General features: G+C 41.0%; 1 protein-coding gene across 2 annotated transcripts in view; it reads right to left on the bottom strand.

Moving 5' to 3' along the window:
- Positions 1–27,520, bottom strand: part of NAV2 (neuron navigator 2) — a 213,198-nt gene that overhangs the window by 48,104 nt on the left and 137,574 nt on the right. For both annotated transcript variants that reach the window (XM_054515028.1, XM_036383390.1), the window contains 2 exons: positions 6,558–6,696; positions 686–977 (listed from right to left, as the gene is read on the bottom strand). In XM_054515028.1, coding sequence (XP_054371003.1) covers positions 686–977; positions 6,558–6,696 — 431 coding nt within the window. The remainder of the gene's footprint in view (positions 1–685; positions 978–6,557; positions 6,697–27,520) is intronic.

The raw sequence follows: 27,520 nt of genomic DNA, 5'->3' as shown, positions 1-27,520 counted from the left end.
AAGAAAAAAAAGTTTCTCTCTGTAGCTACCACAGGTTGATCATTTCTATCATTATGCACTAGTAGTGTTAGGTTGATAGTATAATTTCCCTAAAAGGCATTGTTAAAGCATTTGTAATGTTCAAACAATATATAACTTTAACTTTTTGATATACAATTGTGTACAAGACCTAATAAAAAGAGAGATATTAAATTATATTGCTTGATTATGCAAATTCAATCAATTTTCATTCACACATCTGCAAGTGCTAAAATCATTAATACACTTAAAAGAAAATTCAGAAATCATGTTTAGTATAAACAAACATGCTTGTTTAGTAAGGGGGGGGAAATCTCCTCAACCATATATATTGTATGCTCTTGGTTAACAATGATTTTCAAAAACAGTGATTTTCAAAACTAAAATTATATTATTTATTCTTCACACAGCAATACTGTGCCAAATAAATAGTTTGGCTTAAGACCAGAGTTTTTCACGAAAACAACTGGCAGGGTCTACTAATTCGAAATACACATTTTCAGACAGAAATAGAAATGTGGACATACAAGATGCTGCTTAGGTTAAAGCAATGCCTAAAAATACAGACAGGATTACCTGAAGTTCAAGCTCTGCCTCTGCAAAGTACTTAAACTGTTTTCACACCGAACACATTTTTGGCTTGTTTACATCTTACGCCCTTTCTCACCTGTTCCAGGTGTCTTTAACGTGCCTGAGGTGGTTGAAGGTTTGGGCCTTGGTGTGGTAATGCCAACCTGAGCTGACATGCCCCGTCGCCAGGAGCCCGTCTGGGCAATAACAGTGTTCTTCCTACCAGAAGTGCTTTTATCAGACTCATCCGACACATCAGAGGGGTTCCGCCTCCATTTGGATCCCGGCTCCATTTTTATGCCGCTATCAGATCCCCCATCGGATTTCTTGACTTCATCACCCGACCACAAGGAATTCCGCTCCACCTGGGAATGCTTCTCTGCGTCGGTCTAGGACAGATAAGGAATTGCAAGGCAACTTTCAGAGCAAGTCTTTCTTTTAAGAAGCTTTGTAAGTAGGAACCATTACCCTGATTAATCAGCTCAGCAGTCATCTCTGAGTACCAACAAACATGACATGCTTTTGATGAAGAAATGTCACAGCAAGAAATTAACCCCAGCAATATTTTTTGAATATGCTTTATAAGAAAAATACAAAAAACCACAACAGCCACGCTCCTTGGAATAAATAAAGGGGAAAAAAACCCTACTTGATGTATAAAGGACATATTCAGCTCCATGACATTTATAATCCTCCATCTCAAATTTCTGACAAATCCTTTTACTGCAATGCCAAAAAAGCATTTCAAACCTGTGCAGCCAGCCTTCCTTTGTTCCTGCTGCTTTCTTATCTCTTGTCTGGCAATCTGATCTCCAGAGCATGAGGAGGCAGCTTTTGGAACAGATCCGAATATGTGGAATGCTCTTAATTCTAACCTAACATGGTAGAAGGACACCCAAGGACTGAAGAAAAACTTTCTAACAATACTCGAGACTGACTTCAATACATAAATTACTTTAGTTTCTCTTGCAGACTGTTTTTTCCCCTACTCTTTGCACAGATTGATAGTGTTACCAGTCTCTTATGGAGAATTTTGCTAAGCTCAATATTAAATAGAAAAATTTCTCATTAGCAAACCTTTGCCAAAATCTCAGAAATACCTACACTAAATATATTACCCTACCTATATGTGTATACTTTATACATTCCCCATGCATTAATATTCCCCACTGCTAAGGATTACTCTTCTAGAATTCTACTCCTGTCAAATGCTGTTGGATTAAATTTGATGAATATGGTAACACAACAACCAACCATTTTGTGATCAGGCAATGACAAATATCCACACATTTGACTCTGATCAGGATAAAAAATTCACACCTGAAGTGTTCTCCAAGCACCACAGCACCATGAAAGAGACTGACAATTCAGCACCTGACTGCAGTTCCCAAGTACAGCCTGATGGGTTTTGGTGAGGTTTGATGCCACCTTTCTGCCCTGCAGCCTCAGCAGAAGGTGAATGTGCTCAGAACTGTGTGGTAGGCAAAAGGACTAATTTATTTAAAAGGAAATTATTTTAAATATCCCAAAGCATTATAAAGCTCACAGTCTTTATTCCTTTTGGAAAATCAGAAAAACACAGCACAGGAGAAGCTGTAAGATTATTTACCATGCTTTTCAGCTTTTAAGTTCCTAAAGAATGTTTGAAGTTTATGACTTTCCTTTACCTATCAGATCACACCATTAATATTAAAGAATTCAGGGGAACTGTGGTTGAATTTCCTCTGCTTTTTACTGTAACTAATTTTTTTTAAAGCCTGAAAAACTAGTTAAGTGATCAGTGTGTGAAAGCTGACACCGCATATCACAACGGTCTTTCTTCAGTCAGGAAACAGGGCTTGAGTTATTTATCTACATATTGAGTCATTAGACTAACATGCATTTTGAATTATGGATTTAGGTAATATTATATTCTTGTATTTTCCTTGTGCTATGCAAATGTTGTTTCCCTACCTCTCCATTCAGAGAGAGCAACCCAGTGTAGGCTTGAGTGGATCTCTGCTTTCTAACTCCCTTCTCTTCCTGTGCCTGCCAGGTTTGGGGCTGGTGGGTCACCTTTCTATTTCTGACCATCAGTAGGTGTGCAATAAATTCACAGTGTGACTGTTCCTCTGTCTTGTGCCTCTCCAAAATCACTATTTCATGCAAACAGCTCCTACATTCACAAATCTTGGAAGAGAGCACAGGCAAAAAGTACCCAATAATCAACCAGCAAAGCCACCTCAAAGACTCCATTCCTCACGTGGTCACTTCAGTATCTTGTTCCAAGCTCCTTGTCTGGAATTGTGTGTATGCACTGCTAGTGTTCAAGAACAAGAAATACACCTACCTGCTAGCAAAGGCCTTATTTTAGTTTTGGTTGACTAGGAAATATTCCTGTACCTTCTATTTCCCCTCCCCTAATCTGTAAGGTTAGTACAGCCAGTCTCCACAGAGAGAACAGCACTGCAAGAAGTCCTCTCTACCTTTGCTCTCCTGCCTTTTATTCTACTACTACACCCACAGCCAAAGCTTTCCTGCAGCCTTTGAAATGCTGCACCTCCACCTCTGAAACCCTCTGGCCAGAGATGTTTCTGTTTAATGGTAAACACTGAGAACAGCACAGAAACATGACTAAGGAATCAAAACCAAAACACAGTGAAACCTGGCTTGGGGATTGCAGCTGAAACTCCACCCACCCAGAAGGGTGAAAGTGGAAATACTCCTGGCTGGAGGTCATGGCAAGACACAGCGAGCACAAGCTGAGAGCAAAGCCTGAGCTAGGAGCAAACCACCAGGATTTCTCACCTCACTCATAAAGTTTTTGTAAATCTGAAGCTGTGAACAGATCAAACCCATCTTTACTGAGAAGATGCCTTATCCAACTGCTTAGGGATGCTGCAGTTTTCTATTTAAAGGAACCTTTCTCTCTTCCAGTCTTTTTACAATCCCATGATTGAATTTGTTACTTGGTCTCCTTCTCCCATCTTATTTCAGTTAAATAAGTTATTTTCAAATGCCCACCAGGTCTTAATTTCTCTTAAAAGAATGCATATGATGTGACTTTAAAGGCACACTATATGTAGTACTGCGATAAAGGTAACTTACCTAATGCTGTGCAATAAAAAGGAAAAATACTAGGGTGCCAAAACTCCTGTAACTACATTAAAGTGGTTTGGTACTTGGCATAATAACAGCAGAACATGGGAATGTGGCATGGCAAATTCTGGTTCCCATCACTAGCTTGTTCAGAAACAACTTGCAAACATCTTCACTGCATTGCTATGGAGAGGATGCAGCTATGAATGTCTCTGAAGATGGAGTTAATATCATATTTAAGTCCTGTTTCTCAAAGATGGGGAAACTGCAGCTTCTGGAGTATGGGGTACTCATCAGCCCTGAAAATCAGAGGGAAATCTCAACAGAGATTTTTTCCTACTGCAACTATGCCTTTCTTTGCAGAGATGATTCTGCCTGAGTTACTGATTTTATCAGCACACACTGACATGTTCAGACTCTCTCCCTTTGATGTTGCTGCATTATTTGCTTGGACTCCCAGCTGCACATGTATTAGCTTCAAGCTCCCTCCTTAATTAACTGAAATCCAACTCCTGTACCCTCTCAAAGAGATGTGACAGAATCACAACAGCTCAAAAGCACCTACTGTTTAGGAGAGCCAAAGCAAAGGACACCCTCAGAAGAAAAGTCCACAACTCTCTGCAAATGTGTGCTAGTCCTTTGTGGCTTTGTGGCTTTCCTTCCTGGGGAAGGAAAACCTGGGCACTGGCCATCACAGAGTCCTTCAGGAAAGACAGAAAAGGTGTCTCTGCAGCATTCACTGCATCATGAGCTCTGAGGTCTACAATTGGCAGCAAAAAATTAACCCTGCAAGCCACGCATTTCAGCACTCCAAGCTCTTTTTGTTCCCTTGGCTGACAAGATTCAGGTAGTTTGTTCCACTGAAAATGAACTATTTTATGGGCAATAATTTGCAGATAACAGAAGACCTGGAATAAGGATTGTCACTCATGAAAACTGAGGAGAGAAGCAGGTCAGAGACACACATCACACCAAAAAACTGCAAACACCACTTGCACATTCTTGGCTCCCAGCTTCCTCTGCCAATAACTATGCTCTACCGCCTGAACAAGCTCCAGCTGCTTTTCTTCTGGTGTCTGTCTGCACCCTCTTGGATACTGTAATAGTTGTGGAGGAGGAAGAGGAGTTTGTCAACACAGATTTTGATCTCTCAGAGGTGTTTCCAAGAATCTGATCCATCAGAAGATAGAAGTCACATGAGTTTCTATTTTTTTTCCTTAGGTTAATGTTTAGTCACATCTCCCTAAGTATTCCTTTTTTTCCCCCCAACAGTATTGTCCCCCCCAATGTTGAGACAGTAACAATTGTCAAAAAATACTTCCAGTTGCCCACCTTACTCTGAAAAACATGCTTGATAGATCTTAACTCCTCTCAGCTTGTATGGGACTTGTATTAGCAGTTCCAAGTGCCTGTGCAGTCGCTGATAGGCAAACAGAGGCTACCTGGAAACCCTTTGTGCAGGCTCAAATATGCACTGCATGGCAAGGGAACAAGCTGTGCTTGCACCACAGCTCTGGAGACAGAGCGATACTTCACAGCAACCACAGGTCTCCACCAAAACTGATGTCAAAAACAGATTTAGGAGCCACTGATGAAAAGGACTGGAGAAGATTAAAAGAGGGAAGGAACAGAGGAGCAGGTCACACCAACATCCCTCTCCTGTACCTGCAGCACTACCAGGTCACCACATCCCAGTGGCTGCAGCACACAGCGCCCCAGTCCCTCGAGCAGGACCAGAACAAAGCTGGACTTTTCAGTCCTGCACTTTCCCAAACAAAAATCTATGGATTTGGTAAAAAGAAAAAATGCAGTTTGTATTAGTGCAAATCTCTGTGTTATGCAGTTTGTTTGATCAATGAAAAACTGTTAGATGGCTTCACTTGTTCCACCCTCTTTGGATGTGTGGTGTCTGAGCACAAAGTGTACATGTATCCTGCTGATGGAGGCAAAGTTTATCCTCCTACGAAATGCTGGCAACCACAGAAAGCCTTCAATAACACACAGCTCTGGATATTTAATAAAATCAATTTCATTTGCATAACATGCTTACATTTCTATGAAAGCGTAAAGAACCTTTGAACTTTGATCTTTACTTTATTATTTAAAAGAATACTTACTTTATTGTATTATTTAAAAGAAAAACGTAATACCATTTCATTATATTCTATACGAAAAACATAATACCATTTCATTCTATATATTTATATAGATATTTCAAAAATATCTCTATAAAATCCCATTTACAGCTGTTTTCTGTGCAGCTAGGAAGACAAGACCCAGTTGTTGTGACATCACTATGGCAGAGATGCCTTGGGTTCCACCCACAGAGGAAATATTTGCAAATGCCATGGATGACAAGGTGGTTATTACTGACACTGTCTATACAGAAGGCTGGCTGTGTGTTCAAGTTCAGCAACCTAAAACTGTCACAGACATCTTTTATGAAAAATCCTTCCCTTAGGAATTGTCCTCCTGAGAAGCTGAGAAGCCTCAGGAACAAAATGTAACCAATGGTTATCTGCTGCTGTGGAATGCAACAGGTGCATCTGGGATTGGCCCATGTTGGTTGTTTCTAATTGATGGCCAATCACAGCCCAGCTGGCTCAGACAGAGAGCCTGAGCCACAAACCTTTGCTATCATTCTTTCCTATTCTATTCTTAGCCAGCCTTCTGATGAAATCCTTTCTTCTATTCTTTTAGTATAGTTTTAATATAATATATACCATAAAATAATAAATCAGCCTTCTGAAACACGGAGTCAGATCCTCATCTCTTCCCTCAACCAAGAATCCCTGTGAACACGGTCACATAAAACAATTACACCTCCTGCACAGAGAAAATCAGAGAAAATAACAAATATCAAGGTTAGCTGAATAAAGCAAAGCTCTTACCTGTGCATCTAAGTTCTTGCGGGAGGAGGCAGGAGTGTTGGCATAGGAGCTGATAGAGGAGCTGGTGTTAATGTCATCAGTACTGAGATTGTCTATGGTGTCACTGATCCCACTGCTGACAGAGCTGCTGTCATCCCAGCTGGAGAAAAAGCACAGCAGAGGGAGAAAACAAGGGTCAAAAGACAAGACATCATTCAAAAGGAAGATTGTATTATTTCTACAACCCTTAGCCCACTTGAGGTTGCCAGAAAGGCCAGGGCACGCTGTCACCAAGCCAAGGCACCAGTGACACAGCTCTTCCTGACTCAGCTGAAATGTGTGTCTTCTCTCTCTGAAATCTGTGTCCCCAGAGCAGGGGAGAGCACTGGCATTAAGGGATATTACCAGGGAATTTTTTCCTGGGGGGTGGGCAGGCCCTGGCACAGGCTGTCCAGGGAAGCCGTGGCTGCCACACCCTGGAAAGTGTCCAAGGCCAGGCTGGATGGGGCTCTGAGCCACCTGGGATAGTGGAAGGTGTCCCTGCCCATGGCAGGGGGATGGAACAAGATGAGCTTTAAGGTCTCTTCCACCCCAAATCATTCTGTGATTGTGTGATCTCCAAGTAGGCACAGCACTGACTCGCTAAGCTGTAACACAGAGGTGGAACTTAAATGCAAGGAAAAAAAATTCACCCTGAAGCAACCTTTTGTACCTGGGTGTTCCACAGACCTGGATCTACCACCAACAGTATCACCAGCCTCAAAGAACTTTAGCAACTACAAGCTCAGTCCTTCAGATGGCAAATAACCTTCCTGAGCTTCAGTGCCCTTTTCAAGAAGAGCAACTATTCAGGATTACCTTCTTCCAGCATGTGATAGCTTCAACATTTTCCAGTAAATGAGAAATGTCTGACTGGAAGTTTAGGACAAACAAAACACCAACAAAACAAAACCAAAACCAACTAACCAAAAAAACCAACCAACCAACCAACAAAAGACCTTGCCTGAATCAATTTGAGTGTTAGAACAGAAAGAATCAAAATGATCTAAAAATGGAGCCAGATGCTCCAACTTGTAAATGCCTGTAAAAGTAAGCTGCTCAAGGAAGAGATTTATGTAGTGGCTTACAAGTGCTCCATCTCCAAGAACAATGAAGCTGGGACTGAAATATTATGACATTTCATATGACATTTCAGTCCACCAGTCCACTGGATAACTATTGCTGGAAATCTGGAAACGTAAATATATATACTCACAGGTCATTTGCAAAAGGTTAAGAGCTCATCACCTGGCAGCTCTCTAGCTACTTATAACCTCAGCTTCAGATTTTGGGAGCTCCAGACTCTCCTCCCTGTTGCATTTCTGTTTGCTTCACAAACATGTAACAAAGAGATTGCAGAGAGGTTTCTGGCTGGGCAGTGAAAGCTATATTCACAAATGAATGTACTGAGCAGTTAACATTTGCATTTAAACCTGAACTGTCCTAACCTGTGATAAGAGAACTGTGTAAAGAAAGGCAAACTACCTCTGTTTGCTTGAACTTTATTCACAGCTTCACCACTGATTTGCTACAGCCTTTCTACATAAACTTTGTCAGCTTTGAAATGGAAAGCATTTCATTTTTTCCCACTTAACACTACAAAACACCTTCCTTCGTGACTTTTAACGTTGCTTTAATAATTTTAATTGCTTTTCCTTACTTGGGAGTGCTATGCTCACCCACACCTGTACAAGGCCTTTTAGGGAACTGAGAACAGCTTGAAGAGCAGCACAATTTGCTGAACCACAAATGAAGTGTGGCCATGGGGACATCCTCCTCTGCATGTCACAGGAAGGGTGGCAGCTGCTTCTCGGGTTTTGGTTGATAATTGCTGCCCCAAGATGTGCAGGATGTCTCTGCTCCAGCCCACACAACTGAAGAACGAGTCTGGACTCTTCACTCTTTGGTCTTGAGGTTGTTTATTAATTCTTATCTATAAAATTTCCTTTCTGCCCAGGGAGATCTGCTCAGCAGGGCAGCCACAGGCACTCTGACCGCCCCTGAGGCGCTGTTGTCCTTTTATACTACAAACTACATAGAACATATTGACACTGAATTCCCAATACCTATCACCCATGTTAGACAGTGCACCTCTACTCTAAACCAGCCCCAAAGTGCCAACAGCACTGCAGAAAGTGGAGAACAAGAAGAAGAAGAAGAAGAAAGGCTGGACACGCCCAGATTCCTCCATCTTGTCCCCATAACCCCCATACCAAAAATCCTAAAATCTACATTTTCACCCTGTGATCATTTTATTATTACACCATTCAAACTTGTGTGACTTTCATGTCCTCATACAAAGCTGGCAACTTGCTCCAGGGGTCAGAATCAAATCCCCAGGTGTTCTGGGCAGCATGCCAGGGTCCTTGGCAACTCTGGACACCAGAGGGATGTACTGAGTTCTGACCCTTGCTGGCTGCTCTGCTCCCAGGGAAGGGCCTCATCAAGGTGTCAGCACAGTCCCTTCTCCCATATCCCTGTGGATGAGCCAGCTGGGAGGCTCAGATCAACAGCTCCAGCAAGCCAGGAAAGGAAATGTGGGGTGCTCAGGCACACTGCTGTGCTGGCACAGGGGCACACCAGAACACACTGCTGGCCCCTGCCACAGGCCCTCTTGGATGGAGCCCTGGGGCCACATCTTCATCACCCTTCACATCTTCATCTTTTCTCCAGCTCATGGGAATTCACTGCAGCCAGCCCTGACTGACCCTCAGGAGTGTCCCAGCTACAGGAATTCCAAGAAGATTTTCCAAAGGCTATTGGATAAACCTGCAGACACTCCAGCTCTTGTGATTGGAAAGGAATGCTGCAGTCTACACTGTTGGTGATGCTACAATTCAAAGGAAAATGATAAATTTTTCCCAGATTTGCCTTCACCTGGATAAAAGGTGCAATACAAAATAGAAATCCATGTTAAAATAAAATTCACAATATGAGACCTCCTGAATCTGAGAAAGCCAGGCAGGCAAATTTGACACACCAGTTTTATTTGCTGTTTTGAAAGATCTTTTCCAGCATAACTGAATGAAAGATGTGCTGCCCATGCCAAGAAATGGGGGGGGAGGGGGGGGGATTGAAAATCTGGAAAAGGATTGAAAGATTTTTTTGAAGCACTTTTTTATTTAGAGTAGGCAATTAAATATCACAAGGCAAAATATTAAAAGCCATATTACTTCTAAATTTCAGTTCTGAAAACAGGTCCTATAACTGATATTTATTTCTCTTTCCAAACCTACCACATAAAGCATTTACAATTCCTAGGTAAGTCTACAAGTAAGGTACCAAAATAGTTAATGAAATCACTAAATAAAAAAATAAGCCTTTTGTTTTCCAGAGTTCTGTGTAGCAACAAACTTATTTTCTACTTCTGAAGCTATAAAAAATAACAATCATAACAGTAATAATGTCATCAATGCCAATGCTTTCTGTGTTTAATAGTTTCGTTTCCTTCTTATGGAGATATGGCAGGGGGCAGGAAAAAAATATTAAATTCAATACTTTTTTTCTGTTTGACTCCTAGTCCCATCTTCAATGTATAGGAACTGAAACATTTCATTTTTGAGCACTCACAATTCTTAAACTACCATTGGCCACAGTTAATCAGCACCTAAAGAATGTGTTTAACATTAATCACAAGTAGTTTTTCTGCCATCAGCCAGTCCTGTTGGCTTCAGTTGGGCAATCTAAGGCATTATGAAAATATTTGAGTGCCCTTCTGAACTGGGACATGTGCCTGAGGACAAAGGTAGAAGCATGCACCTGAATACATTGATGGTTGTGGCTTCCCTTCCTGTGTATCCTGGGCTTTAGGTCCTTTATGTTCTGGTGGAAACTATGAACTATTCCAACTCTGCATTTTCAAGCTCACTAATCTGTTAGTAAATTAGAGAAGATTAGCTGTTCTGAGGCCTGAAGACAGGTGTCTGGATAGATTTTGGGTGCCACAAGCTAAGCAGCACAGCTCCCGTGCTGGCATGCTGGTGACACTGGTGCCCAAGCTGTTCTGACAAGGCAGGATGTGTAAACCCACATATCTGCCTAAACCCAGAGAGCTTTGTTTAATAAATATCACTTCAGCTCAGTCTCTAGCTAGAAAAACAACAGCATGTAAGAAAACATGAAAACACCTTAAGAAACTGAAAATAATTTTGTAAACCTACATAAACAATGACTGATGCTGCTCTTTGAAACAGCACTAGAAAGGGCTGCTAGAATTCACTGAAATCTGTAAAATAAATGCCAATGAAAGCCACTTTATGAGCACCCAACATATACAGCTACAAAGTAATGCAATGAACCCACACATTCTGGTTAAGGCTCCTCCATGGGACAGGACCAGTCACAAACTGAGGCTTTTGTTTCAGCTGCTCCTGAAACCACCCCAAGCCCTCCACGTAAATCAGTTCATTTTTACCTGGATCCGGTGCCTTGATGGTTAAAGTCAAAAGTGAGGAAGCAGAATGGGGCATCTAACAGCCCTAATTATGGTGTTCTTGGCTCCCAGAGCCCAGATAGCATCTTTGTAATTTAGCTGGTGCAATTAAAAATTTCTGATGTCAGCAAAAGTCTACTCAACCCTAACCTGAAGCTGAAATGTTTGGGTTTTGCTTTCTTTATTTGATCAATCACCTGAAACTTTACTTTGATTACTGAAAATTGCAAATTAAAAAAAAAATTAAAATCTTAAAAGTGTATTATATATGAAAATTATACAACCACCTACTTGAAACTCAAGTAGGTGGTTGTATAATTTGAAACCCCTACCACCACTTGGAAACTGCCAGGATGCTGCCTCCTGCTCTCCATGAAACCCAGCACCCCAAGCAGCTTCCTGAGCCTCCCCACCTCTCTCTGCTCCCCCTGCTACTACACATTGCCCCTGGGCAGCCCCAGATAACAGCTCCAAGCTGCTTTTTCAAACAGCTTTGCAAAGCTGTTAGGCTCAGACTTGTATTTTTCCACAGTCTATCAGCACTTTTCCATCTTGCATAATCATCATCCACACAATTGGCTCTCCTTTGTCAACTTGGACAGCACGAAAAGTTATTCTGTGATCCTCAGGACAGCCCCTCTCAGGGCAGAAATCCTCCCCCTTTGCAAAGGAATCATTAAAATCCTTCTAAATAAAGCTATTGTTGAAGGCTGAAAATGCACCTTTCTCTACGGATGGGTGTGGAGTTTAATTTTGTTGGATCTTCACTCAAAACCAAAATTACAATGAGCTGCTGAAAAATACATTTGTCCAAGAAAGGGCCTTGGGGCTCTACAATATTTCAAGTGGAAACATGGCAATTATCCTCTTCTATTTAAAAATTTAACTATTTATGAGTTGATAGGTGAACAACAACAACAACAAAAAAGATCAAGGTACAAAATGATTGAAACCTCACAGCATCTTCAAAGATTTAAAAGGAAAAATTAAATGTGCTATAACATGAGACAGTAAATACCACAGCTTCCACTGTTTTCTCCTGGGATTTCCTACAGTAGTGAGAACTGGGCCAGAAACCCAGAAAGCACACACAGACCCTTGCACAGTTTTCCTTTCAAACTGTTCTGAAACTGAAACATAACCACTTGCAAAAGAATGGATGGAAATCTACCTCAAGAGAAGCTAATTTAATTAATGTGTTTTACACTGCTATTAATCACCCACCTCCCCCATGTCTCCAGTTACTCTCTTCTTACATCTCACTATAGGTATTTTAACATAAACCACTTTGTTTCTTACCAAAAGAGGAGCCCAGGGACAGGACTGTTACCTTGAAACACTTAGGAAAGTCAGACCAAGAAAAGCAAACCAGGAAAAAGGAATACAGAGCAGTTCCAGTTGTTCTTTCTGGAGCAGAATCTAATCCTTTAAAAGACATTTTTTTGGTGCAGAGTTGAAGTGCTGGAAGTGTGCTGTGAGCTACTCAGACATTTTCATGTTTAGTGACTATTGGGGTTACTGCCAGCAAGCTGAACTGCAGCTCTCTGTCAGGCTCTGTTTAGAATTCATCCAAGATAAGGTTTCAGGATTTACATTTAAAATACCTATTTGTAAAGGGAATAACTCACAGAACAAAATTATTCAGTGTTGAAAAATCCGGGTAAGAAAAGATTTGGAGAAGCTAAAAAACTGCAAATGCTCTTTTCATTTAATCTTCTTAGATCAGTGCTAATAACCTTATAAAAATAACATTGGATTTTATTTTGTCCCTTAAAATCTAACCAGGAATTTGACCAAGCCATTGACAAACTTGAACACAGCTGAGCACACACACACACACACAAAGGACCTCCTAAAAATCCACCTGATCTCAAGGAGTTAGAAAACCCTAAATTTTCATGAACTGATTTGACTTTCCACCGAAACTCATCACACCCTGCTCTGAAGCTGAAATTCCAAAGGTCCCTTCTCCACCTAGACCTTTGCTCCATGGCTGTCTGGGGTCACCAGCCAGCACAACCCTATTCAGTTGCAAAATGCCTGACTGGTGGAACTTGTTTTTTTGGCCATTGTTCACAACCAGGGTTCCTCTGGTACCTCCACAGCCTCGGGGAAGGGGAGAAAAGCAAGGCACTGCATGTGACCCAGGTGCTGGAGGAACTCCCAGCTAAGTCTGCAAAATTTACTGTACAAAACTACAACCAGCTGCCAGCCCCTTTTTCTTGCATTCACAACCTATAAACCGTATTTTCCCAGCTACTACTGTGTCTGAAGACTTGCTGTGTTTGTACAGCTGTTTACAGAGCAGCTCTACACTGGGTGCACAGAGCACCCCTTGGCCAGCTGCACTCTCACCTCCCTGCTTTGGAAGCCATGGGAGTGATGCTTGTCCCTGCTCATGTCTCTGTCACTAGGATGACTCCAGAGAAAGCTGCAAACAAAATCAGGGTCTTCATATCACAATAAGGTCAGTGTTAAATCTCAGTCATCACCCTAAAAAAAGTGCTTTGTTTGTTCTGCCTTTGTTTCCACGACAGTAAGAAGTGCTGAGAAGAGTCTTCTAATCAAAGTCAGAAATCCTTGTTTACATACAGAAAAGAAATCCCTGTAAAGTGTCCCCATGACAGCAATGGACTGGACAAATCCAGAGGTGAGGCTGAGCCCAGAGCGCTGTGGATTCAGGGATGGACTGGCCCAGCTCCCTGCAGTCCCCCAGCATGAGGAGGTGAGGGAATGGGGAGGAGGCCCCTGGCAAAGCTCTGGGTGTAGGTCACCACTGCAATCTGCCTGCAGCTCCCTGTCAGCAAGGTCCCAGCCCAAACACCTCCTCACTGCAGGCACGCAGAGAGGGTGGCCTGCCCAGGGGATAGAGGGCTGTGAAAACCAACTACCTGATTTTGGAGGGTTTTTACCCTGCCTTACTTACCAGTACTTTTTTCTTACTACTCACTTACTTCTCCCCCAAAAGCAGATACTCTGGATCACATCACCTCCTCGTACAAAGACACAATTTAAGACTTAAAGAAGGGGGAAGCAGCCACTGAACACAGAGACAGTTTCTGACACCCACCTCAAGCTCCTCCAACACTGGGCTGAGCTGGTGAGAGCTCAGCACCTCACCAGCAGTTACTGGCACCTGGCAGAGGCTCCAAAACATAATAAAAACAGGGTTAAACACCGAGAAGAAAAAGAACAGATTAGCTAAATTCTTACAGGAATGATGTAACAAAAGCATGGCTACTTTTCTTCCCATCTTCTTCTAATCCATCCTAACACTGGACTTGTGTAACTCCACAAATCTTTCAGGCCTGCAGACTGTAACCCCAAGCAAGAATCACACAGGCACAAACTGAAGACAAGACATATATATGCACAAAAACTCAAAGCAATTCTGCTTTTCCCCACTCAGAAGACACTGCAAAGCTTCTACATAAATTGATCAAGGCCAAAACCTGTGCACAGCACAAGTGATTTCACACCTGAGAACTGCTCCTGTCTCACAGCAGCATCAGCTGTAGCTGAGCACATGGAGACAACAGATAATGCACATGGTTGTCCCATCAGGAAAAAAGGAGAAAAACATCAGAAATTGTCTTTCTGAAGGCATGACAGCCTGCTGAAATACGCCTTAAAATAAACACTGAACTTGGCAATAAAAATGTGTTAATTTGATCACAGGGCACAGCACTATCACTCAGGAAACCAAACCACTGACAAACAAGAGTTGTTATCCCACCAGTGATTTACAGAACAAACAGACACATAATCAAGTCAAATGTTTTATTCTTTGCTGCTGGGAAGATGTCAGCTACTACCAACCCTGAAAGCAGTTTTTTGTCCTAGCAGAACTGCAACATTCTAGATAGTAACTCCTGGTTCATGTGAGCCTTTAAAATTAGGCTTATTTGGAAGGAACTACAAAAAGGAAAGAGATCTTACAACCTTACTCAAAACAAATCAGGAAGCCACCAGAAATTTGCACAGGAGTGAGAATAAGAACTGGATATTATGTACTAAAAAGCAAGTGCACTCTGGGTTGGGATCTGGCCTGAAACATCACACACGCCTTTGCCTTTGTTTCCTTGCAGGGTGAGCTCATTCCCACAGAGGCTCCTCCTTTGCACAGAAACCAGACTTAGAGTGCTAAAATATAACAAAGCCCCACAGTTTTCTGAGGCTAAAAGCCTGAAACACTAGTGGAAAGATAGCCAGCTAGATTGCAACCTTTGAATATCAATAAACCTCAGAGAATCACAAAATTAAGGCAGAAAAAGCAAACACAGCAATAGCTGTCAGTCCTCACATAGGAAATTTTCTACCATGTTATTCAAATATTTGCAATCTATTAAAAGTGTATTGAATTCATGCAGCATACAGAGATTGAAAAGAAACAGTGCAGGGAGAAAGCTGCTCAGATTTATCCATCATCTAATGTGTTTCCACTGCCACCAGTATTTGCACAGCTAAACCTCCCTTACTCAACGGTGTAACACAACACGCTCCCGTGTTTTCAAAAGTGCAGAAAATCTCTTACCTTGCAATATTCCCCAGCCAAAGCACTTCTCCACCTTGCTGCCCATGAAGAATTCCAGGAAAGGGGCTCAGATTTATTTTGCAGGTTGATACCTTCATTAGGCTACCATCCAATGCCCCCCCTTAAATAAACCAGCCTGTAACTTGACTATCTAGGAAGAGACTTGGAAAAAAAAAAAAAAAGCTGGAGCAAGGTTGTTTTCCAATAGAGACCTCCACACGGAGTCAGCAGCTCTGAGAGACACTGCAAAGTAAAACCCAGCTAGAAGGTGATCATCAGAAACTTCCCCTGGAAAGAAATCTGATCCCTCAACAAAATTAACCTCTGAAGTGCTGAAAAAGCGAGAGGTCAAGACTTGGTGCTGGGACTAGGTCATGTGTGAAAGCTGGGAGCTGATGGCAGTGACCAGGCAGGCTGGTGCCTCCAGGTCAGGAACTGCATCCCACCAAGGAAAAGCTCATGCCAGCAGCCCTGCCCTTGGAGGTACCAAATGGCACTGTTTGATCCCAGCTGAAAGACTGCAACCTCTAAAAGCATTTTTCCCCACTCTGCTTCTACAGAGGGGTTCAACAATGTGACTGCTGAAGCAAGTATTGTTTTATGTGAATGTAGCAGGAGACATACCTAAAATGTTTTAATACAAAAGATTTGGAATACTGGTAATTTTTTTGTAATTTTTTTTTTTTAATGCCAGGAGAGTGGTGGTATAGAAAAACATTTTCAATAGGAATAGTAAAGAAAATAGCAATTTATCCACTGGTATCTCCAGTTAAGAACTTAAGAAACTGAGACAAGATATGCAATATTAATCTGACTCTTCTTTATTTAGCACTGTAGAGCAAGGGGGGCTTATTACTTCCCCTTATTTCAAACAGAATAGAGATGGCTATTTAGAAATATGAGGTTGATTAAAAAATCTGGTGGTTAACATTCAAAATTCTAATTTTAGTCTAATATAAATATTTTCTGACAGGATTCTACCAAGACCTCTGCATTCTGATGAACATGTGGGATGGTTTTTTTTTCCTAGTATGGGAAATCACAGCAGCTGAGTAGTGCCAGGATTTCTGTTGCCAGCGAGATCACCAGCAAGGGATCCTGTTCTGGAAAGGAGGTGGGAAGCCTTTAGGATGGAGAAAATGGACAGGGCACGATGCTGTTGCCTTAGCCTCACCTCAAGAAAATTATGGATCATTCAGGCCAAAACCAAAAAGAAAAGTAGGAAGTGAGAAGTCAACTACACCATTATATATTTATTAACTCAGGTTGAGTGCCCTTGTCTTAAATAAAACATACCTTTCAGCACAACACTGCAACGTTGGTTGAAAGAGTTAAAATGCAAGAATTCAAAGGTTATAAAACAAAGACTTTGTGGAGATACTCTGCTGCCAAAACCTTCAAATAAATGAGTCTCAGTCTGAGCTTGCCTTTTTACACTGGAGCCTGTATTTTAGTGGCTACTGTGTAACTATGGCAACACAGAGGACGGGTAATTTAGAGGCTGGTGGATGTGACAACTTGCAATTTTGAACAATGCTAATAATAAAAGTGGCTTGGGAAAAGCATCATTTAACACAAACCTTTGTGGTTCAAAAATTAAAAAGGCCTGTTCAATTAATTTTAAAAATTTTTAGATTTTTTTCAGCTGGATGATTATCTATATTATGTTAGTCTGATGAGTAAAAAAAGGTAGAAACATGACTCTTGTGCTTTTTGGTTCATCTGCACCTTAGAGTGCAGCCAACCCACCGCCTTTGTGATGTACAAATGCAAAGCTGCTGATGTCACTATCTTTGCTGAAGATTAGACAAGAATCACATGGCTTTTTTAAAAGAAAGCTATGTATTGCCCATAAAGAAAGAGGGAGAAGATCCTCATGGAATGTTATTTCTCCTTTTTTGCCTCATTTTAACTGCTACCCTTTATCAAAGAATCCTGCAAACTGCTTCTCATTCTTTATTTTAATTGCTGAATAGTGAGCAGACATAATGCTCAGATATGACAGGTACTTAAAAGAATCACAACTGCAACAGTAAAGCTTTCTATTCATCCCTAACACCCTTCCTGTCCTCCTTTTACAAGCGATGTTTCTCAATTATCTGCCCATGCAGTTGTATAGGAAATTAGGGACTGACCCACTGCTAATGGCAAGTAAGAATAGCCAGAAACACTCAAAAAAAAAAAAAAAATCAAATCTGAAATTGTAATCTAGGGGGTAAAAAAATCAGGACACTGCATCTGTTGAATCACCAGCTCCAAATAAAGGCAAAATCACAATATTAAGGAACAGCACTGTACTAACATCCATCTACAGCCCCATTGTCCTTCCCTTCCCTGGCAGTCATTCCACTGCAAAGCAGGGATTTTGCAATGTAATACCCATAAGGCTAAATACAGAGGGATACTTCCAGATGAATTTTACATGTAGCAATAATCACAGTTTTATGGGTCAGGAAGTTCAGAAGATTAGTGTGTTATGGCTGCAGTGCACAAAAGCGTTTGTGTTAGAAGTTTCACATGGCAATGGGGTGAGATAAGCTGTGAACAGCTTTACATGAAGTTCTTTTATGGTAGTTAAAGTTGGGGAGAAGTAAAGAGACCCCACAGTATTGATTTACCCAAAGAACAGCTGCTTAGAAAAGGCTGCAAAGTGTCCTAATACTCAATGTCATAAAATCACTGCACCTCCAAGCCCTTGTTCCTTCCCCCACACCCGTGTGCTATTCCCATTAACCTCAGGCACAACTGTGATCCTGGGCAGAAGTGAACTAAATCTGCTTGCAGCAGAACAAAAACTTATCAAAGAAATGCCTCCTTCCATTTTATTTGCAAAGGCCCAAACCCACAATTATAGGTTTGCATTCTAGGTTAAGGCAGCTCAAATCTTGCTGCATTTCAAATACTCCCTTGGACAACGCCAAAATGCCTGAAAATTGTGGGTTTATTGCAATACACCAAATCCTTTTTGCTTTTGTTCCTCAGTAGCTGAGATTTGTCAGTTAGAGCCTTATAAAATGTTTGCATTTGATAACTGGAATGCTTATAAAAGTAATAGAGGCAGCATAGCCTTTAAAGATATCCCACTTCACAGTCTTTGGAACCTGCTAGATAACGTGTGGCACGAGGCATCTGCCACATCTTGCCTGGAAGAGGCTCCATTACCACTGGGCAAACCAATGTCTTAAAATAATCTCAACAGCAATTTTGTAAGATTTGTTTTTCATTTCTTTCCTCCTACAGGACATTAAGATTATTTAAATTAAAAAAACCCCAACATTTGTAACATAAAACATATTCTGAACAGACGCAAACATGCTTTTGAACACACTTCTATCCTTTGAAGTAGAGCACATGGAACAAAAATACACCTTTTTAGAGCACTTTCATTGATTGAGTATCTGCATGAGAAAATAAAAGCATGACTACCTGCTGCACCATTACAACTCTTACACATGATACTACAGGGCTAGAACTCCATGTATGACCTTTGCATTAAATTAAATTTAAAAAAAATCAAACAAAACAACAAAGAAGCCCCAACTTACTGAACTCATGTGTAATTGTTAATCCTAGGAAGGTATTTCTACCTAAAATCAGAGGAACACTGGCAGCAACATAAACTCTTAGGAGGAGGTATAGTAGAAAACAAACCCTATCTGCTACAAGCATGTGGGTTTTAAGTGAGGTTCCAAAGGGAGCTTGGAAGACAGGAAAAGTAGGACTGGAAAATGAAGCTTCATTTTCAATTCCTCTTATTCTTCAGAGGCACTGAGTTTGCAGGGATATGTGCTCTGAAACACTCCTCACATCCTTAAATCTCAATGGGAAGAACCCTCTGTTGCCTCAGGCTTTCCTGAGAGCAGATAATTATATTATGGTGGTGCTGTGTGGATTTATTTATTTTTATAAGTGAACACATGAAGGGGGTATACTTGGGGGTTTTGTTTGAATCACTCAGATGGTATCAAACAGAAGAAGAAAGTAAAAAGGAACCATCAGTGAGTGCTGCTGCATGGGCATGTATTGTAATGCATAGGAACTGGAGAAAAGGGATTCTGACCCCCAGGAGACTGTGAATTTGAGCAGAAAACTCAAATACAGGGTGTATTAATAATTATTGCACAGTGGTAGATAGATTTAGCATCGCCCTCCAAGGAGCTGCTTTTCACTGAGCAACCATTAAGGAATACCCCAGCTTCCTCCAACAAGGTGAGATCCATGCCTGGTGGAGAAGAAAAGACTATTTGTGTGTGTGTGATGTATGATTAAAAATGGCTTTATAACATTTTAACATGTACTTCAAAGATTGTTGAAGAAATGCCAGTAGCCTGCACAGAGCACTTGTGTTGACACAGTGGTGAGGCAAACTTTTCACTATGCCCACTTCAAATGAATAAGCACATCAGAGTGAAAAACACAAATGGCCACTTTCTAAAAAGAAAAAAAGGCAGGGAACTGGAGAAAATCCAATAAAAATGGGGGATGCTGAACAGCAATTTAGCTTGCATATTCTTATCTGAGAGGAATTCCAAATGAATGCTGAATCCAGGGCTTATCCGTGGATGATCCAAAATGTTTCTATATTTAAACGCATTACCAAGTCTCAAACTCCTTGAGTGAGAAATATTACCAACATATTAACTATATACACATGTATTTGCTTTTGCATCTATGATTGCTATGCTAATATTTCCAGATTAAAACCCAACTAAAATTATATAAGACAAATAGCCCATTAGTAAGAACAGTCAATATAAAATGGACAAAAATCTGATCTTAAAGTGCAGTTCATGTGGTGAAACACAAGAATGATGTATCATTACCATTGCTTTAAATGCAGTTTTCTTCATCTCCTTCTCCAAACTATAAAAATCAGTGCTCCTTCCTAAGAACATAACAGTGCCAAGCATGATTTTAACACACATGCCACTCACTAAGGAAAAAAATGTAATTCTTCCAATCTAGACTGCTGAATAGAGTAACAGGAACTGCTACAATGTTCTAGGACTTAAACTGTCTCCTGCAACCATTAAGGTTTTAAGTTTGATCCCTACCAAATGGAATTATAAACACTGTGCAGCTGGCATGAATTCTTTTTCTCAGGACTCTGAAAAAAATGCTTTGGGGTGAATCTATGACAGATGTCCATATTTCATTTACAGTTTGTTTTCTGAGCTTTCTAACATCATGTCTGTGCCAACAAGCAATATAGTGGAGAACAGAAACAGATATGCAAGAAGCTGTACAAATCATCACCCAGGAGCAGTGAGGTAGAGAACAGCTCAGAAAGAGAGAAAATTTGAATTGCAGGTTCTGTTTTGGCCAGCAGGTACAGGGCTCTGTGTCAGAGGATGCATTCAGGCCCAAGAAGGATATGCCAAGTGTGATAGCTACAGAATTAGATATTTCTGACTGAACAAGCAGCTCTCCAAGGGGTTGTAGTATGGTTTTGAGAAGCCCTATAAAACTTGATTTAACCTTCCTACCCACACTCCCCAGTAAAATACTGAAATCATTACTGTGAAATCAATAGCAGTCATTACCATGGCAGGGCACCCACTGTAAAACCACTGCTGTCATCTGTATGTATCTTGTTCACTTATGATCAATAGAGTTTACCCATCTTAATTGCTTCAGCCTTCCCCTAATTAGAGCTGTCTCTGAATTTACAGTGGTTTATTGTTGCTGTGGATGTTTTTAAGCTTGCACATCCCACCAGAAAACTCATTTATTCTAATGAAAATGCCACTACTACATCAAGTTAGCATCATTTTGTAGTGTTTGCAAATCCTCTGTCTCACTGAGTCTACAAACATTCAAACCATATAAACACTTCGACTGCATAATCTGCAAAGAACAGAGACACAAACTCTCAACTTCAACAAAAAATTATTTTTCTTTAGTTTTGAGAGTCCATTTGTGGTTTTTTTCTTAAAAAACAAAAGAATCTACTCCACCCATCGTACACTAGGATGCTGCATAGACTGTATCTGAGCCAAAAGGCATCACTCCTTCTCAGGTTACCTTGCAAAGTATTTCCACTCTTTTTGGGTGTGCTTTTTCATGTGAATTGGGTTTTTTTATTTTTATTGTTTCTGTCCATCAAATAGACTAACTTGCCATTTCCAAATTCACAGTAAGACTCTGAATGAAATACAGAATTTTGGACATTTCCCCTCCCTGCCACTGTTATCTATGCCTGGTTATGTAAACTAAGGGTTTTTTAGATTTATAATATTCCCAACACAAAATTAACTGACTCAAACCACTTACCTACAAGACATCAGCTCTAACCAGTGCATACTTTTAAACAAAAGTTTCTCCTAGCTCTCAGGTATTGTTTAAAATGCTGACAACTCTTATGGACTCATTGCTCTAGAAACAAAATAGAGATTCTTAATTAAGCAGCAAAAAAGCCCAAGCATAAACAATAAGGCACTAAATTTAAACGGATATTTAAGAATTGCAGCTGATTATTAAAATATTTAAATATTTTATTTACATATTTAAAAACACAGCTGTGTGTTCTCCATGAAACTCCTTAACCCATAAACATCTGTGGTGCACACAACTTGCCCAGGTGAACTTCTAGCCTCAGCTAAGCCCTAACAAAATCGTAGCTGAAAATCACCTGAGGATGGTCCTTCAGATCAGCTGCATTTCAGAGAGCTACCCAGCTTCTCAGGGGCTTGACTGGAGAAAAATTCAGCTGGCAGACTTGCTTTTAGCAAAAGGGCAACTTTTGAACTACTCCACCAGTTCTGCTGCTCAAAGATGACTCACATAGAGAGAAAACACTCCCCTTGCAAACACCGAGGTACCAATGAAACCTCCTGCTCTTGCTGACCAGAAGATACACACGTTTAGATTGCAGTAGGACAGGGGAAAACTGATGGCAGTAACAACTGAATATTGACATGGAGAGCTGCTGCATGTAACAGAAAACAGAGCTGTGTTCTTTTGAAACAGAACTCATTCCAAATGCCTGTGCCTTGTAGGGCCCAGATTATCTGATGCCGGACATCGTCTTCTGATACTTGGAAAATTACCAAATTAATCGGGTAATGAACTTTTATATTATATTGCTACAGTTTCCTAACAGGTAAATATTTCTTTCATATACCTTATGAACTATGTTAAATATTTAGTCTGAATGCCATATAACCTGATAAGCATTTTTTCCAGGGAGTAACTCTGCCCACATTATCCCACCTCTCCAAAGAGCCAGGTTGCACCTGTTTGACCCCCCCTCTTCCCCAACTCAGAATAAAACTACTAAATTCTGTGCTCTAGTAAAAGGTGCAGCAATGTTCACAAGCATGCACCTAGTAATTAACCAACAAGGGGTTAATTATTATCATGCCTCATGGCATTATCAGGCAACCTTTTGTTTCATTTTATTTTCTTTACAATCAGGTGCAAGGACAGATGTTGTCAGAGCCAGAAGTGACACTAATCCTGGCCTTCTTCCACAATTGCCCTCGGTATTCCTGCTTATCTCAGGCCTGTCTGGCTCTTTATTCTATCAGCTGTTTATTTGCACGTGAAAACGTTGCAATATTCATTTCCATGCTGCATCATTTTACACATGAAAATGCTGAAGACAAGACCTAAGACGTGCATTACTGGCTGTGTGCACAGCGTAATTAACATGCATACGATCTGTATGCAAATCACGCCATTGGAAATAGTGACTATTAGCATAACAAGCGCTTATTATTTATTGAGATGCAACTAGAGCAGGCATCCTGCTGGGGTCTGACTTCCTCAGTCACAACGGCACCACCTTTTCTTTCTTTCTTTGGCACCATCTTTCCTCTCTTGGTTTCCACATTCTCCTGTCTCCTGCTGATGACCAGCACAGCAAACAGGGAGCCTCCCTCCTGAGCCTTTCTCTAGGGCTGGAAGCCTTCAGTGCTGAATTACCCTCGAGCATCAGAACTGAACTCCTGCCCAAACCACCCCTTCACCCACATTATCTCGTTCCCAACTGATAACAAGTTTAAAGCAGCGCCCACCTAGGCTTCTTTCTCTTTTTTTTTTTTTAAGGAATAAAATGTGAGAAAACAAAAGCTCAACTGTGCAAAGTCATAAACCTTTCCCAGTATCATGCCTACTCCTCCTATCCCACTTCAGAAGAATTTAACCTTTTAATCATCCCAGCCATGAAATATAACAGGAAAACACAATTCTACTATTTTTCAGCAGGTGAGCAAGGCTTGCTTGCTAGATCATTTCATCAGCCATGCCTGCTGAGAGCTCTGGGTCACTGCTGCCAGCACTGCTTCCCTACTCCACTGAATTCCCAGGGTCTCTGCAGGACTCCTTAACCTTTCCCAGTATTTCTGTGAGAGCAAAAACTGTTCCTGGCCCAGTAATCCCTTCCCCAGCCCTGTTTGTTCTCTCAGAGGCTACACCCACTGCTTCAGAGATGGCTGTGTTACAGAAATGAACTAATTAGCAGGGGGAATGAGTTCAATTATTTATCACTTTGCCAAAACTGACATGTTTGGCCTGAAATTTTCCAAGCTGCATGCCAACCTAAGGATTGGCTTTGGTCTTGGTTAAAAACAGAACAATTCCTGAGAACCATTAGAAAATAAGACATGATTTTTGTATTGAGTTGTACTGATCATCCCTGAGATTTTTCTATTAAGTTGTACTGGTCTTCCCTGAGAAACCTTGTCCTGCAATACGGAACATTTATTTGGTTCTGGAGGGCCCTGGCAAACAAGAGAGGGTAAGACATGAAAAGGGAAGCTGAGAATGTGAAGAGCAACTGGAAAAAAGAAAGAAGTGAAAACCAATTTAGATGGAAAGTCTGGAGCTGAATGTTGGGCCTGCTGGAGGTGGGGGTTCACTGCTCTACACTGATAAATGGCTGTAACTCAGGGAACCAGCACAGAATCATACAACTCTTTGGGTTCAAAGGGCCCTTAAAGAGATCATCTCATTCAACCCCACTGCCATGGGCAGGGCCACCTTCCACTAGACCAGGTTGCTATGGGCCCCATCCAGCCTGGCCTTGAACACTTCCAAGGATGAACATTCACAGCCTGTGCCAAGGCCTCACCACCCTGACAGTAAAGAATTTCTATCAAATATCCCTTCTAAACCCACCCTGTCAGAGTGAAGCCATTCCCCCTTGTTCAAAGCCCCTCTCCTGTAGCCCCTTTAGGCACTGAAGGGACTCTCAGCTCTCCATGGAGCCTTCTCTTCTCCAGGCTGAACAACCACAGCTCTCTCAGTCTGCCTTGATCAGAGACACCTTTACACCACAGTGGTGGCACATAGCTGAGAAGTGACCAGAAATGTCCAGAAGTGACTGGAATCCTGTCAGAAATTTATTTTGTTAAGAAGAGGCTTTAAGGCACTGTCACACTATCTCTGGTTCATCAAGATTTAGCTAAAACTCTCCAACTGCCAGCTCTGCTCCTGCTAGAGCAAACATCTCTGCTTTAGAGAAATTTGGAATTTTTTTATTAAATATCCTGTTGGTTTATGAAAAAATGTGGCTTCACAACACTAAGACAACTCCCTTGGACCCCTGTTAATTTTCATAGTTAAATAAGCTGGGGGAGATGTGGGAGTTCAAGGACTTCAACCTGAATTCTTTCCGTCCCATTTCCTGTTCTGATAGCTCCCCAACAGTCAAGAGTCCAATCAACACCTTTCAGTATCTTATGTTGATATTATTTCCAGCAAATAATTTGGCAGGAGAGACAGCAAGAAATATTCTTACAGAAACAACCCTAACACAGGAAGCCAAAACAGAGATCCTTGCTCCAGTCAGGCACAGAAGCGACCTCAACTAAACTTTGTACATTGTGACCTTAATCTTTGCATCACGACTCTGTAAGGAAAAAAACAAGAACAAAACCCAAGCCCTTATTTTCTGTTTTATCCATGTACAATAATGAAATCATTCTAAACCAGCCTCTCGTTTCTCTGTCCTATTTCAACATTGGCAGAGTGTGGCCATCTGGTTAAGGCTGAGCTGTGAAATGGTGGCTCACTTTGCTACCAGAGACCTAAACTAGGACTGATAAACACAGCTCTGTTTCAGTGAATTCCTCTAGAATTAAGGAGTGGTCATTGGATAATATTTGTTTGGAGACTTCAGTGAACTGAACCGCACAAGGGAAGACAGGATGAAAGGACAAAAGTCAGTAGGTGTATCCTGTCCCCCCCCCCCCAGTTAAAAAACCAGATTACTAATTAGATTAATGCACACACTCATATTTAGCATTTTAACAGGCACACCTAAGAAACTGAAGAAACTCCTTGCCTTTGAGATTAATTAAGAAATAAACAAAGATTCATCTGGAAAACCCCTTCTTGGCTATTCCCTCCGCTTTCCCTCTAATGTGTGATTGTGCTTTGGGTCAAATAGATTTTTAAAGAAACAAGGAACAGAGTTCTCAGAGATTAGTTTATAAGATAGTAAGTCCACAGAAGCTTTTCTTCTAATCACCCTGTTCTTCTTGTCTGCCTTGAATCCATGCTAGTAAAGTTATAACTACAGTTCACTACTGTTCCTGAAAATGTCCAAAGAAAGTTTCATTCTCCTCCCATGATCTCACCCTGTCTTGCTTAGCCAAGTCATAAGTTACCTTTGGCTCTTATTTTTTAATTTCTAAAATAATCCCTTGTTCCTAAATGATTTGATAGCATACACGTTGCCATAATAATTTCAACCACATCACGATACATTGCAAACCCCTCATATTAAGGATGTTCAAATCTGGAGGTGAAATCAGAGCCCAATGTCAAAAAATAAGAGAAGAATGTACCCAAAGTGGGGAGCAACTTAAAGATTCAAACACATTTCTTTGGCAAAGGTGGGCTGCAGTAATTTGCTGAGGATACAGGTAGATGTGATGAAATCACAAGGCATTGTTTGGAAAGAGATGGATGGCTGCAAAGGACAGCAAACTGGTGGCATAGAGGGGATGATGCAGGAAAGGTAAAATAACTCACAGAAAAGAATGACCAGAATTGTGCTGGTGGAGAGAGGGAAACATATGGTATGACTCACAGAAAAGTGATCTTATCAGTCACATGTTTAGCTCACTACAGCTGATGTAAAGTCAGCCCATACAAAAATGATATGAGAAATGAGAATGTCACTAAAATCAAGAATTTGTCAGAAGTAACAGCAGAAAGGGATCAAAACTTTTAAGTCACAGTGTGGAGGACACCTCTGATTTTGCCCTCTGGCTGTTGGTGGTCAAGCCACCAGCACACTTAGACCTAAAGGAATAACAAACAACTTCTTGCTGCCATATGGCATTTTGGCTTTTAACCTCTATTAACAAAGGAATTACTCAGTGGTTATAGTTAGAAGCCAACAAAGAATTTCAACAGAAATAAGAGCATGAAACTCACAGACTGACTTCAGTTTGAAATCAGTCTTTTGATTTCAGAAAATTTCTGTCTTTCCTTTGCGTGCACATTTAAGAGATTAGAAATGTGTAAATGCAGATTTCTTTCTACCACCTGATCCCTCTCACGAGTCCTTTGCTTCAGAAATGCTCTCAAAGCACAAATGAATAAATTCTCTCCCTAGGAGTAGACAGAGGATACACACAGTCCCAAAACATGGGTCAAGTGGAATTTAAGGCTTCCCTGCGTGAATGTAACCTCTGTGAACTTGACCTGGCATGGTATACTCGGATTTCTTTCCCACAGGCTCATGTTGGTGATTCTTCCTTCTCCTTTTCCCTCTCATCTTTTTCCACAGAGATACACAGTTGCCTATGAATACATCTCCAGCCATTTCCTGATAATATTCTATTCATCCCTTCTGCATTCAAAACAGTTTCAGTTCTGCAAATGCAATATTATGTTTCAGATGTCCCTGAAAACAAAAATTAAGTCTTTGCATAAAAATGCAAATGGAACATGAAACTATGCATGTGCATATCAGATGGTATCAAATAACATGAATGGTTTCAAAGAAATGTTTAAAGCATTAAG

The sequence above is a fragment of the Molothrus ater genome, chromosome 6 (genome assembly GCF_012460135.2).
Source record: "Molothrus ater isolate BHLD 08-10-18 breed brown headed cowbird chromosome 6, BPBGC_Mater_1.1, whole genome shotgun sequence".
NCBI lineage: Eukaryota > Metazoa > Chordata > Aves > Passeriformes > Icteridae > Molothrus > Molothrus ater.
This window is presented reverse-complemented; position numbering and strand designations above follow the sequence as displayed.